Source organism: Theropithecus gelada, chromosome 7a, assembly GCF_003255815.1.
Source record: "Theropithecus gelada isolate Dixy chromosome 7a, Tgel_1.0, whole genome shotgun sequence".
Lineage (NCBI taxonomy): Eukaryota > Metazoa > Chordata > Mammalia > Primates > Cercopithecidae > Theropithecus > Theropithecus gelada.
Genome location: NC_037674.1, coordinates 333,756 through 347,632, shown reverse-complemented (window position 1 = coordinate 347,632; position 13,877 = coordinate 333,756). Strand labels below are relative to the sequence as shown.

The 13,877-nt window shown below is 47.1% G+C and overlaps 1 protein-coding gene across 1 annotated transcript in view; it reads left to right on the top strand.

Moving 5' to 3' along the window:
• The window catches only part of LOC112628011 (golgin subfamily A member 6-like protein 2), an 11,851-nt gene extending 3,862 nt beyond the window's left edge, over window positions 1-7,989 (top strand). The window contains 9 exon segments of the mRNA XM_025390775.1: window positions 900-1,074; window positions 2,731-2,856; window positions 4,009-4,038; window positions 4,299-4,349; window positions 4,438-4,734; window positions 5,969-6,027; window positions 6,354-6,495; window positions 6,790-7,121; window positions 7,206-7,989. Coding sequence (XP_025246560.1) covers window positions 900-1,074; window positions 2,731-2,856; window positions 4,009-4,038; window positions 4,299-4,349; window positions 4,438-4,734; window positions 5,969-6,027; window positions 6,354-6,495; window positions 6,790-7,121; window positions 7,206-7,989 — 1,996 coding nt within the window.
• Window positions 7,990-13,877: the final 5,888 nt, after the last annotated feature.

The window sequence follows — 13,877 nt, the reverse complement described above, 5'->3', positions numbered from 1 at the left end:
TTTTTTTTGAGACGGAGTCTCGCTCTGTCACCCAGGCTGGAGTGCAGTGGCCGGATCTCGGCTCACTGCAAGCTCCGCCTCCCGGGTTCATGCCATTCTCCTGCCTCAGCCTCCCGAGTAGCTGGGACTACAGGCGCCCGCCACCTCGCCCGGCTAGTTTTTTTGTATTTCTTAATAGAGACGGGGTTTCACCGTGTTAGCCAGGATGGTCTCGATCTCCTGACCTCGTGATCCGCCCGTCTCGGCCTCCCAAAGTGCTGGGATTACAGGCTTGAGCCACCGCGCCCGGCCAATCTGTTATTTCTTTAAGTCATTGAACCAGATTTATTTTTTCTATGACTACATGTAGCCCTAAACGATGTATTAAATACTAAAATACATACTGAAATACTAAAATTTTGGTCTTGAACTCCTGACCTCAGGTGATCCACCTGCCTCAGCCTCTGAAAGTGCTGGGATTACTGGCATGATCCACCACACCCGGCTCAAAAGCTTTGTGTTTTTAAACATGTTAGATATGTTTCTTGGTTTTTTGTTTAAAAAAAAAATCATAATAATAATATAGGAGAAAAAGAGAAATCATTGTGATTATTTTATCTTATTGGAATGTTGGATAATATAGTCTGCTTCATTAATCATCAAGAACACTGTAAATTTTCCATTTTCATTGGATTTGTACCTCAATTAAGGTGATAAAGTTTTAAAGTTTTTAAAGTGAAAGCCAGCACCACCCCTCTCCTGGAGTGGGTGGGAACAGCAGTTGCGTGGGCGGCCTTCCATGTGACATCACAGGTCCTTCATGACACGTGGCTGCCTGGCCCCGCCTCCCTTCCCTTTCATCTTTCTCACTGACCAATGGGCTTCAAGCATTAAGGCCACGCCCCTATTCTGCATTCTAGTGTGGCCCTGGTTACGCCTCCTCTGGCTCAGTCACACAGCTGTGTGGTATGTGACTGGAGGTGTATCGGTGTACTCATCTGGATCACGCCACTGTGGCCCCAACCCCACTTCCCTCCCCACCCCATGATGTCAGAAGAAAACAGAGAGAGAAAATTGGCTGAGGCCAAGAAAAAGGTAAAACGCAGAGGGTTGTGGCACCCCAACCCAAACCTAGCCCCAGGCCCCCTCAGACAGCAGAACAGCTGCCAGAGTTCGTGCCACTCCAGAGGCACACCAGGCTCGGTCCTCCCAGTGACTCTGGGCTCCCCCAACCAAAATCTTCTCAGCCAGCCCCACCCCCTCAGCAGTCCTGCCTCTGCCCTCGCCAGTGACCCCAGGGTGACTTTGAGCCGGTGACTCCTAGGGCTGCCCACTCTGTACTCCACCCTCACCTCCTACTACCCCAAAACTGACCTCCCTGGGCCCTTTGGGCTCACGTCTCCAAGGACCTGGGTGCCCCTGCACCTGCCGTCACCAGTCGACCCAGGGTGACTTTGGGCAGGTGACTCCTGGGGCTCCCCACTCCATACTCGGCCCTCACCTCCCACCTCCCCAAGCCCGACCTCCCTGGGCTCTTCAGGCTCACGTCTCCAAGGACCTGGGTCCCGACCCTGCGAACCCCTCCCCAATCTCAAAGAGGCAACTTGGGCATAGCACTGATGTGTCCCTGGTCCCCCACCACCGCACGGAGGAGTGGAATGTAGTGACGTCACAGTCCCTCTAGGAACCATCATTACTGCTGCGAGGCAGGCCTTTGATCTTGGGACCCGCACCCTAAGTGTTCTTGCCCCTTTTCTGGTTCCTCTGGTTGCAGCACAGATTTCCAGCTGGAAGAAGAGTAGGGACGATGTGACCTAGGAGCGAGAAGTTTCAGGCTGCCTTAGTCCCTTAACACAGACATTGACCGTTTGACAAGGCTACACCTCCCCTGTGAACTCAAAATGTTCACAGTGTCTCTGGGTGGCAATGCGAGAACGAGTTTGGTTTGGTTTTCTCCCAGGCTTCTACTCTCCAAAGAGACTTTAGCCATTTTTTTCTAAGTTCTACACCTCATATTTGAATTCTCCATGGTTCTGGGACCACAGTTCCCATCAGTCAGTGATCTCTGAAGTGAGATTTGCTCATCTTCTGTGGAATAGATCTTGGGAAACTGAACTTGACAACTCAAATCTTCCTCATCGCATCCCAACCTGGGGTACTTTGAGTGCCACAGGATAAAAATGGGGCATCTTTCTGAAGCATACAGTTTTCCCTTGATTCTTTTGAAAGAGACAAAAGATTAATGCTCTTGGGGATGATAGTCACATAGATTTCTAAGAGTATACCAGACTTCTCTCTGAAATGAAGCTTGGGTTGTCCTCTGTTAAATTCCCAGATTTAACAGAAAAGCTGGCTTCTGCCCTGAGGACACACTGATGTAAAAGTTTGAGAGGTAGTGGTGTACTTCTTCACACTAACAGACGTGTGAGGATGTATGACTCTAAATCACACAGCGTGTACTTTCCTGCCTACTTTTTACTTTTCTACCTCTGCCTCTGGTTTTGGTCCCTGGAAACTGCCGATTTGTGGCAAAACCCCAGAGCTCAGAGTCAGAAGACTGAGTTTAAGGTCCATTATTGCCTTTTTTTTTCTGCCACAGTATTGATCCCTCTCAGTCGTGATTTTGACAACACCTCGTACAGTTGTTGGTGGCATTAAATCAGATCATCTACGAGAGTATGTTGTATAAACTGTAAAGTGACTGTAGGACCTTGGAGTTCTCATGAGTATCACTGCTCTTCTTTTCTACAGTTTAGAGGCTATCATCAGTGGAACAATGCTGGTGTTGGTACCGGAGGAATTGACACCAAAAAGAAAATAAATAATGGCACTAACCCTGAGACAACCACTTCTGGTGGTTGCCATTCACCTGAGGATGTGAGTCTTGGCTGGCTGGTCTCCTGAGGTCAGGGGCACGAGGGGCGGGTAGAAGGTAACTGTTAAGATTGTGGAAGGAAGAACTGCCGGGTACTGGTTAAGAATTCTGGGTTTGACTGGGCGTGGTGGCTCAAGCCTGTAATCCCAGCACTTTGGGAGGCCAAGACGGGAGGATCACGAGGTCAGGAGATTGAGACCATCCTGGCTAACATAGTGAAACCCAGTCTCTACTGAAAAATACAAAAAACTAGCCAGGCGAGGTGGCGGGCGCCTGTAGTCCCAGCTACTCGGGAGGCTGAGGCAGGAGAATGGCGTGAACCCAGGAGGCGGGGCTTGCAGTGAGCTGAGATTCGGCCACTGCACTCCAGCCTGGGCAACAGAGCGAGACTCCGTCTCAAAAAAAAAATAAAAGATTTCTGGGTTTGAATCCTACCTCTCCATCTACTAGGAACATGATTTACGGCAAATTGCTTGAGCTCTTTGGGCCTCTCTTTTCACATCTATAAAATAGGGATGGTAATGTTTTACTTATATTTGTGAGGTTTGAATCAGATTTGTTATTGTTGTTGCTTTTGTGTTAATCCCTAGGCCAGGGCCTGCTGTAAACTCCTCTCCTCTTTTGGACTTGCGTTTCCTGAGGAGGTAGAGTTATAAGAGTATCACAGGTTTCTGTTTGCTCTGAGAGTCTGAGATTTAAAGATTCACTAGAATGGAAACCTCGGGGCCAAGGGCTTCTGTCTGCCTTTTCCGTCCTGTATCCCAGCTGTCCCATATCCCAGCTGTGAAGAACCGTCCCTGGCCTGTATGTGCTTGGTCAATGTTTGCTGAATGAATGCACCTTTCTAAGTCACAAGCTGGCAGAAGGGTGGGCTTTTCTCACACTCCATCTCTGAAGGTTTATGTGAGTGTCTTTTCCAGAGAATCTAGTTTCAGCCTTTCAGTTCTGTGGCTGTGGGCAAAAACCAACAAAGACCCAAATCCATTTTTTTTTTTTTTTTTTTTGGCAGTTGAGAGTTGACCAGTTCGTGTTCCCATTGGGTCTGATAACTTTGCATTTAAAATCCATCCCTGGTCCCTGCCTACCGCTTCCTGACTTGAGGAATAGAGTCCAGGGGGCCACCCTCAGTCACCTCCCTTGGACTCTCCCCACAGAAACAACCAAACTGAGCTCGGCTGGAAGAAGTAACATGATTTCTTTGTTTGCTCACAACATGATTGCTGGGTTTGGGGGGCACTCAGATGTAGAGGCCCCAGTCTCGCCTGGCCCACTCCCAGACTGGGGAAGGCTCACCCCCCAGATTCCACCCCGTCCCCACAGGGTCCCTGATAACCTGGTCCCATGGGTGGGCCTGTCCTGGGGCAGTGGTGCCGTTCTGGGAGCATCTCTTGCTGTGCCATCTCTGCCTTCCCCTAGTAAGAGCTCTGTCTTCCTCTTTCTATAGGAAAAGAAGGCAAGCCACCAACATCAGGAAGCCCTAAGGAGGGAGCTAGAGGTGAGTGGAGGGGGTGAAGTTCCCTCCTGTCCTCTGGAGAAGGTTTCTTTGCTTCACTTTCAGCACTTGCTTGTCTTTTCTTCCAAAGACCCAGGATCATACTATACGAATCCTTACGAGTCAGAAGACTGAACTGGAGACAGGGCTCTACTACAGCCAGGAGGCTGCCAGGAAATGTGAAGGTGGGAATCTGGGAACCCGGTCATCCTTCAACCTGGCACTTTCACAGGCCTTTAGGGGGAGTCCTTTGTGCCACATCTCAACCTCTCTCATTCCAGGAGAGTCCAAGGATCTGGCCGGTCGCCTGCATCGTTCCTGGCACTTTGCAGGAGAGTTACAGCAGGCTCTGTCTGCTGTGTCCACACAGCAAAAGGAGGCGGACAGGGTGAGTCCAACCACCTGCTCGGTCCCCTGGGAGCCCAGTTTCACAGATGGAGGAATAAGCCTAAAGGTCCCTTCTGCACAATGCAGTGTCCTGCCCAGAAGGCAGCATGGGCCATTTAGTACTGCGTTTTGGTGTGGATATTAGAGGCAGGTTGGGGCTGAGTCGGCTGCTGTGGGTTAGCTGCAGGGTGTGGTGGGGAACGAGCACCGGACACAGAGCTCCAAGGCCAAGAGCCCACCCTGCCCATACGTGGCTGTGGCCTTTGCTAAGTCCTAGGCAGGGGTTAGTGTACTTGTACCATGAAGGTACAGAAGAGTATCTTTAGAATGTTACCATTTGTGTAGAGAGAGGGAACAAACGTACATGTGTGTGGCTACGTATTATGCTAATATACCTAAAACATATGTGTAAGGATTCATAAAAAACTCAGGAGACAGGAACAGTGTGCATGGGAGGTATTTCCCTTCTGTACCTTCTGAGTTTTGGACTACGCCAATGTATCATTCTTTCAAAGAGTCAGCAAAGGATTAATTTCCTCCTTCTTATCTGTGCCCTACCCCCAGCGAAGGAATGGGCTTACAGAATCAGATATACCTGGGTGTTGAAAGCCCAGCTCTAAGTGATCTTAGACAACCCCTTAACCTTCAGTACCCCATGTTTTTCATCTACACAATAGGGGTAATAATGGTAACCGTCTCCTATGGAGGTTGCGAGGATTGAATGGGTTTGTTAGTGCAGTGCCTGGTGAAGCACTCAAAGGTTCTGACAGTGGGAGTAGTAACAGTAATAACAACAGCAATCTTATCTGATCTCTCTGGGCCCCTGTTAGCCAGCTATCAATTCAATCTCTTTCCCTGTCCCCTCCACCCTTACTGAGTTCTTTGAAAAACAAGTGAGAGAGGGGTGCGGTGGCTCACACCTTTGTAATCCCAGCTACTTGGGCGGCTGAGGCAGGAGAATCTCTTGAACTCGGGAGGTGGAGGTTGTGGTGGGGTGAGATTGCAACATTGTACTCCAGCCTGGGTGACAAGAGCGAAACTCCATCTGAACAAAAAGAAAAAAAGAAAAAGAAGAAAAACAAATGAGATCCTGGGCTTGGAAGTGCCTTGAGAGCATGTTAGGTGTGACTGGGAGTGGGGAGTGGTGTGTGGACTGGTCACTGTGGCTGTTGTTCCTGGTCGGCCAGCTGCTCCTCTGCCTGCTCTATCCTGACTTCACCTTTCTCTATTTGCAGTACATCGAGGAGTTAACAAAGGAGAGGGACGCCCTGAGTCTGGAACTGTACAGGAACACGTAGGATGGGGGAAGGTGGAATGGGAGGTCTGTGGGCCCTCAGCGTGGGGGGTGTGCTGCGAGGTGGGGGTACAGGTGAGCATGGTGAGAGGCTCATACAGGTTTTCATGTGTGCGCGGGGAAGCTCTAGTGCCGGCTGTGCCACTGACTCATGGGGTAGCCTCAGGCAACTCATGTCTTCTCTCTAGCCTGCCACCTGCGACTTTTAGTTCCTGGGGTCCCTTCCAATGCCACAGTTCTGTTGTGGGGCGAAGGTACAGGGTTGATCACCAAAGCAGTCCTTTCTGTTCTTAATTCATTCCTTTCTCCATGGCCTCCGGTCACAGCATAACCAACGAGGAGCTGAAGGAGAAAAATGCCGAACTACAAGAAAAACTTCGACTTGTAGAATCTGAGAAGTCTGAGATCCAGCTCAACGTAAAGGAGCTAAAAATGAAGCTGGAGAGGGACAAAATCCTGCTGCCACAGGTAAGAGACTGCAGCCCCCGCGGTTGTGAAAGCTCCACCCAGCTGGGACCATGGTCTAGGGACCATGCAGGGTATAGGGAGGGTCCAGCCAAGAGCTAGAAAATTTGGGTCCTTGTTCTGATCCCACCATAGAATCATCTAGAGTGTGCTAAAAATCTACAAATTGGGGCCCTGCCAGGGGAATCAGAACCTCAGGGTTAGGGCTTAAATTTTTTTTTAAAGAATCATACATGAAAACCGTTATTTTATAGATTACATTTATATAGCTAGCTCATGAGTCTATTTCCTTTTGAGGTTGAAACCAACACTTTGCAGGAGGAGAAGCTGCGGGAGCAGGAGAAGAAGATATGGGAGCAGGAGAAGAAGATACGAGAGCAGGAGGAGAAGATGTGGAGACAGGAGGAAAGGCTGTGGGAGAAGGAGAAGGAGCTGCGGGAGCAGGAGAAGCAGATGCGGAAGCAGGAGGAGCACATGTGGAAGCAGGAGGAGAAGATGTGGAGACAGGAGGAGAGGCTGTGGGAGCAGGAGGAGCAGATGCACGAGCAGGAGCAGAAGATGCGGAAGCAGGAGGAGAAGATGTGGGAGCAGGAGGAGAAGATGTGGAGACAGGAGGAGAGGCTGCGGGAGCAGGAGCAGGAGCTGCACGAGCAGGAGAAGCAGATGCACGAGCAGGAGCAAAAGATGAGGGAGCAGGAGGAGAAGATGTGGAGACAGGAGGAAAAGATGTGGAGACAGGAGGAGAGGCTGCGGGAGCAGGAGGAGGAGCTGCACGAGCAGGAGGAGCAGATGCACAAGCAGGAGCAGAAGATGAGGGAGCAGGAGGAGAGGATGTGGGAGCAGTACCAGAGGCTGCAGGAAAAGGAGGAGAGGATGCAGGAGCAGGAGGAGAAGATGCAGAAGCAGCAGGAGATGTGGGAGCAGGAGGAGAAGATGCGAGAGGAGGAGGAGGAGAAGATGTGGGAGCAGGAGGAGATGTGGGAGGAGATGATGATGCGGGAGCAGGAGGAGATGATGCGGGAGCAGGAGAAGATGCGAGAGCAGATGGAGAAGATGAAGGAGCTGGTGGAGATGATGCAGGAGCAGCAGAGGCTGCCAGAACAGGAGGAGGAGCTGTGGAAACAGGAGAAAATGCAGGAGCAGGAGGAGAAGATACGGGAGCACGAGGAGAAGATGCAGGGGCAGGAGGAGAATATGTGGGAGAAGGAAGAGAGGATGCGAGAGCAGGAGGAGAAGCTGCCAGAGCACAAGGAGAGGTGCTCAGCGCCCTGCGTCCCTCCCTCCAAATATCTTTGTGATACAAGCCACGCTAGCAGCATGGCGTCTGCGCGAGGAGAGGCCGGGGACGGTTCTCCCCACGACAACCCCACTGCACAGGTCGTGCAGCTGCCTCGTGGGATGAAGAACGCCCAGGAGCACCCAGGCTTAGGCAGCAACTCCTGCATCCCATTCTTCTACCGAGGAGACAAGAAGAAGATGAAGATCATCGACATCTAACAGCCGGCACTGTCAACAAGGCCTACAGAAGTGTTAGCCACCATGTCACTGTGTGAATATAGTCTGAGAATAAACTTGAAAAAAAGAAAAAGAAAATTTATGTTAAATTGTGATAAAATACTGGCCGGGCACGGTGGCCCACACCCGCAATTCCAGCACTTTGGGAGGCCTAGGCGGGTGGATCACCTGAGGTCAGGAGTTCAAGACCAGCCTGGACAACATGATGAAACCCCGTCTCTACTAAAAACACAAAAGTTAGCCGGGCATGGTTGCGCACGCCTGTAATCCCAGCTACTCGGGAGGTTGAGGCTGCAGTGGGCCGAGATCACGCTACTGCACTCCAGCCTGGGTGACAGAGCGAGACTCCATCTCAAAAAAAAAAAGTTTCTACCTGAGGACAGTAATATCTATGTATGTTTGCATTGTCTTTTTGCTTGGTCTTTCTTGTTTAGTCTTGTGTTGTCTTGTCTTATGGCGTTCCTAGGAAACTGTTACCTGCCTCCAGAGAGGATTGACTTTTTTTTTTTTTTTTTGAGACGGAGTCTCGCTCTGTTGCCCAGGCTGGAGTGCAGTGGCCGGATCTCAGCTCACTGCAAGCTCCGCCCCCCGGGTCCACGCCATTCTCCTGCCTCAGCCTCCCGAGTAGCTGGGGCCACAGACGCCACCACCTCGCCCGGCTAGTTTTTTTCTGGAATTTTTTTTTTTTTTTTGAGACAGAGTCTCGCTCTGTTGCCCAGGCTGGAGTGCAGTGGCCGGATCTCAGCTCACTGCAAGCTCCGCCTCCCGGGTCCACGCCATTCTCCTGCCTCAGCCTCCCGAGTAGCTGGGACTACAGGCGCCCACAACCGCGCCCGGCTAATTTTTTTTTTGTATTTTTAGTAGAGACGGGGTTTCACCGTGGTCTTGATCTCCTGACCTTGTGATCCGCCCGCCTCGGCCTCCCAAAGTGCTGGGATTACAGGCGTGAGCCACCACGCCCGGCCTTTTTCTGGAATTTTTTAGTAGAGACGGGGTTTCACCGTGTTAGCCAGGACGGTCTCGATCTCCTGGCCTCGTGATCCGCCCGCCTCGGCCTCCCAAAGTGCTGGGAATACAGGCGTGAGCCACCGCGCCCGGCCAAGAGAGTATTGACTTTGACTTTATGGCACACAATTGGAGTAAGGGCAGATCACCTTCATCCAGTTTGGGACTAAGCTGGTTCAAAGCAGGTTTTAGTTTTTGTGATGGCTCGTCTATTTTTTATTCATTTCTTCTCCTAGGGGTGGCCCTTCCAGGGTCCCATCTCCTTACTGGGATCCAAATTCTCATTATGTCATTTGAGCCCTGTGAGTGCCAAACATTCAGCTAGGCTCTCCAGCCTGTTCACTACCACTTCATACTCAGTTTCTTAGCCTCTTAGCCCTCTACTGTTGACCAATCACCAAGTGTGGGAAAGCACTACAGACTGTCAGGGTCACCTCCCAGGCCTGGTCACTCAAATCCTGGCTGAGGTCTCCAATTACCTTCAAATAATTGTTTTTGGTTGGGGCACATTTTTGTCCAGTTTTTCTAACTGCTCTTGTGGGGAGGCTAATCTATAACAAGCTACTCTGCCTTTAGTGGCTGTGGGAGGCACCCAGTGCAGTCAGTGGCGCTGGGTCCTTCCCACAGCCCTTCTCTAGTGTATCTATTTGGACTGTCTGCTCATTTCATAGAGAGGGTGTGTTGGGGTCCGTGCCGGGGGTGGTGGAGAATGAAAGAACACACAAAAGACAAAGACACACAGAGAACATGGCGGCCGCGCTCAGAGCCTCTGCCTCACTTTATTTATACCCCATAAACCCCACGTCAGCAGAAAGAATGCAATGCAAAACAAACTTTCTTTTCCCAGATGTAACCTTCTACTCAGTTCCTTGTTTCTATGCTCTTCCTTATCTACCCGCCTTCTTGGCGCCTACGGGAGTTCATTAAAAGTTCAATTGGAGATACTGTCCTTGAGCCCTATCTATTCTCAGCATACTGTTTTCAAAGGCCCCTGCATTTCTCCCTTTTTGTTTTGTTTTGCCTCAATCCTAAAAAGGTAGCCTATATTTGTTCCTGTGTTTTCTTTTGTTTTTGGAGGCGACGGAGGGAGCATCGGATCACCAAAAGAAGTAGACCCAATCCGAGTGCCCAAAACAATATACTTCCAGAGATTGTAGAAATCCATGTTTTCATCTGCGTCCATGGGTTAAAGGCAGCAAGGCGCTGACCCAGCTCTTGCAGGGTTACGGTTCCGGACAACACATGTAATTGTTGTCGAAATGCTTCGGAAATGTTCTGAGTGAGCTCTCGGATGTCCAAACTAATATTTTTATGGCCTACTAATAATTTTCGGATTATAGTCCAATTTTGAGAGATGTTAAAAGGCAAAGGCATTACACAAAATTGAGTGGAGTTCCAATCACATTGTAATGTCATCCGAGTACTGAGTACAGTGAGCTGATCTCCAAGTCATGTCAATGTTTGTTTTATGTTGTCCAATCTTTTATCAAGCTGTAATCAATGTTTCATTGTTGAAGACATAACCAGTGAGATTGCTCGTGCCATTGCTGCACAAATTCAGCATTTTGTATGCTTTGATGAAGAGCGAGTCCTGCTACCGTCGCAGTGGAGGCGATGGCAACAAGACTCATCACCGAGGCAATTATAAGTCCAAGGGCACAGCAGGTTCGCTGGAGAGAAGTCCAAATATAAATTTTAAGAGGTGATGCCCCCCACGGTCGCGTAAGGTTAACAGGTAGCCAAATTTCCTCATGAGTCCTGAGGATATAAATATCCCCAGTAAAGTTGTGCCACCAGGAATGATTGAGGCAAGACAAAAATGTACACGTATCTGTACAATTAACAATCCCCGTATCATTATCCCATGTCAAATTCCCTGCTAATAATAGGTAGGGCTCACAGACACAAGCAATAATATATTGGGAGGTATTCCGATATAACTGAATATGAAAGGAGTTAGTTGGGTTAGAAAGATTAAGGGACATATTTCCCACAAAAGTGCTAACGGCATTACCTGCAGCTAACAACTTCCAAAGATGACTCTGTACTTTAGGCCTCCTTCATGCCATACCAAGGTTTTATTACTGTTAGCGGCAATACTTTTATTTACCCAGTGTCATTTTAAAGGTATGTGACTAAATTTTATTTGAAAATCACCGTGCACACTCCAATCAGTTATTTGCATCCCACTGTATTCTAATAAAATCCGGGGTTTAGTTCCCCGACATTGTTGCCACTCCAGCACCTCAATATTAGGAGAAACCTCTGGAATAGGACAAAAAGGTAAAGAACTAGGAATAGTTTCATTACTATATACAGTATGATTATACTGAAAGCTTCTAGTTACAATAATAACAGTATTAGCAGCCACATGACTATGATTATAACGAACAGCCGAAGCTTCATGCGATTTTCGGAGACAATGAGGACTATTTCCCATACATATTGGAAGTCCTTCCATTCCAAATTGGTATGTGCTGATTATAATTGCTGTTTCCCGTTCTATGTTGTCCTTGTCCATATAGGGGGACGGCATCCAAGTAATGTTATTGGTGAAAACCTTAATTTCCGCCTCCTCCCAGGCGACTCCCTGATACAAGGGTGGAAAGGGAATATAAGTCCAATATTCATACAAAGCCTCACTAAGAGAAATAAGTCCCCCGCCAAGGCACATCTAACAAAGGAAGAAATGCATGCTGAATCCAGTTTTCTTTTTAACAGGGTTTCAATCATCTTGTAGGAAACCACTCAGGTCCGCTCCCTGTAAGGACAAGAGCATAGCCCCGTCCCTGTTTTAGAACTTGCCCTTGGACATACTTACCTTCTTCATTAAGATACCAAACCTTTAAATTGTCAGCGGGGACTATCACCGAGGGAGTTGAGGAAAGATGGGTTACGACAGCGGAGTCTTGCAATTGTCTCCATTGATTCAAAAAAATTAAGGTAAAAAGAACCTTCAAAATCTGGTTTCTGGGGGGCTCATTTCCCCCTTTTTGTTTTAATACTTGAGTTTTTAAAGTTAAATTTGCGCGTGTAATGATGGCTTGACCTTGACTGTTGTCCGGAATACCGATGATACGTTGAATATTGTATTGTTGTAAGAAAACTTGTAATTTACGAGAGACATAGGCAGGGGCATTATTAGTTTTAAGTATAAGAGGAATGCCCATGATGGCGAAATAAGCTAAGAGATGAGTAATAACAGAAATGAGAAAAGGTATTAATGGTATGATGAACATACTTTAATCGTCTAAAAGAAGGGACACCTTGTGGTTTAACCCCAGGATGGAAGGATGGAATGCTCAAAGGAGCACAGGAAGGACAAGCTCGAATAAGAGAACGAGCTTGTTTATAAGTTAAATGAAACCGTCATTGAAGGTCAGAACTATTAGTATGATGTAGAGTATATTTTTGTTTTGTAGTATGTAGGTGGCCTATTAAAAGCGAATTAATCTGAGTATTACCATGAACTAATGGTCTAGGAAGTTGAGAATGAGAACGAAGATGAGTGATGAATAAAGGAGCTCGACATTGGCTCAAAGTAGAAAATAACAAGGAAAAGAGTTTTTGAAGAGAAGAAGTAGCACAAAGAGGTAAAGTGGCTTGAGAAATATAAGAAGTAACATAAACGGTGTATTGAGAATTACTAACAATGTTACAACCAGTAGTAGGGAAATCAAGTAAGATCATTAGAACAGTAAACAATTTTTCCTGTTGTACCGAGGGATAAGGATAAACTGCAACTCCAGATTGATGAACACTTTAATATTCAGTTTTATCATTGCTACTAGTATCAGTAAAAAAGGTAGGACCTTGAACAGGAAATACAGAAATTGGTGAGAAAGGCAACACAGAATGTTGTCTAAAAAATGAAAAGATCGGAGACTTAGGATATTGGGTAGAAAATTGTCCAACAAAGGAAGCGCAAGCAACTTGCCAAGAATTAGAAGTTGCAAGAAGATAAGTGATCTGACTATGAGTGAATTGAGAGATAATTAAGGAAGGATTTCCTTCCCAAAGTTGTCGACAGTGATGCCGTCCTTTGATGATCAGTTTAGTTAAACGATCGATATAAGTAGTCAAGTGTTTAGATATTTTATTGGACAAAAAGATCCATTTTAGTGGTCGATTAGTTTGATGAATTATTTTTGTGGGAGAAGGTAAAGTATGAAATAAACAAAAGGAAGGGCCTTTTGAGGTTGTTTTTAACAAGCTGGAGCTCCTGTAAAGTCAAAGGAGTTAAATGGCGTGAGTTGTCCAAGTGACTGTTTCCTTTTAGAATAGAAAAAAGATGCTATAACTGATATGTTGGTATTTTTAAAACAGGACATATCCAATTAATGTCTTCTAGAAGCTTTTGAAAATCATGTAATGTTTTTAAATGATCACGTCGAATTTGAATTTTTTGGGGTCGAATATTTTGTGTCCTCAAGTTATAACCTAAATATTGAATAGGAAAATCCAGTTAAATTTTTTTGTGGCAATATTGAGTAGAAAGAAAGCTGAGTTTGTAATGATACAAAAGCATCCTGTTGCTTTTCTCTGGTGAGTGTAGCAAGAAGAATGTTATTCATATAATGATATAAAAGAACAGAAGGATGACGTTTTTGAAAAGGATTCAAGGCCCTATGGACAAATTTTTGACACAAGGTAGGGCTGTTTAACATACCTTGAGGTAAAACTTTCCATTGATATTGAGAAAGTGGCTGAGAATTATTAAAAACAGGGACAGAGAAGATCCATACAATGATAAATTAACATAGTTGGAAACTGATTGTTTACAGGATTTAAAGTCCTATGTACGAATTTTTGACATATAGTAGGGCTATTAAGTATACCCTGGGGAAGAAGCTTTTGCTGATATT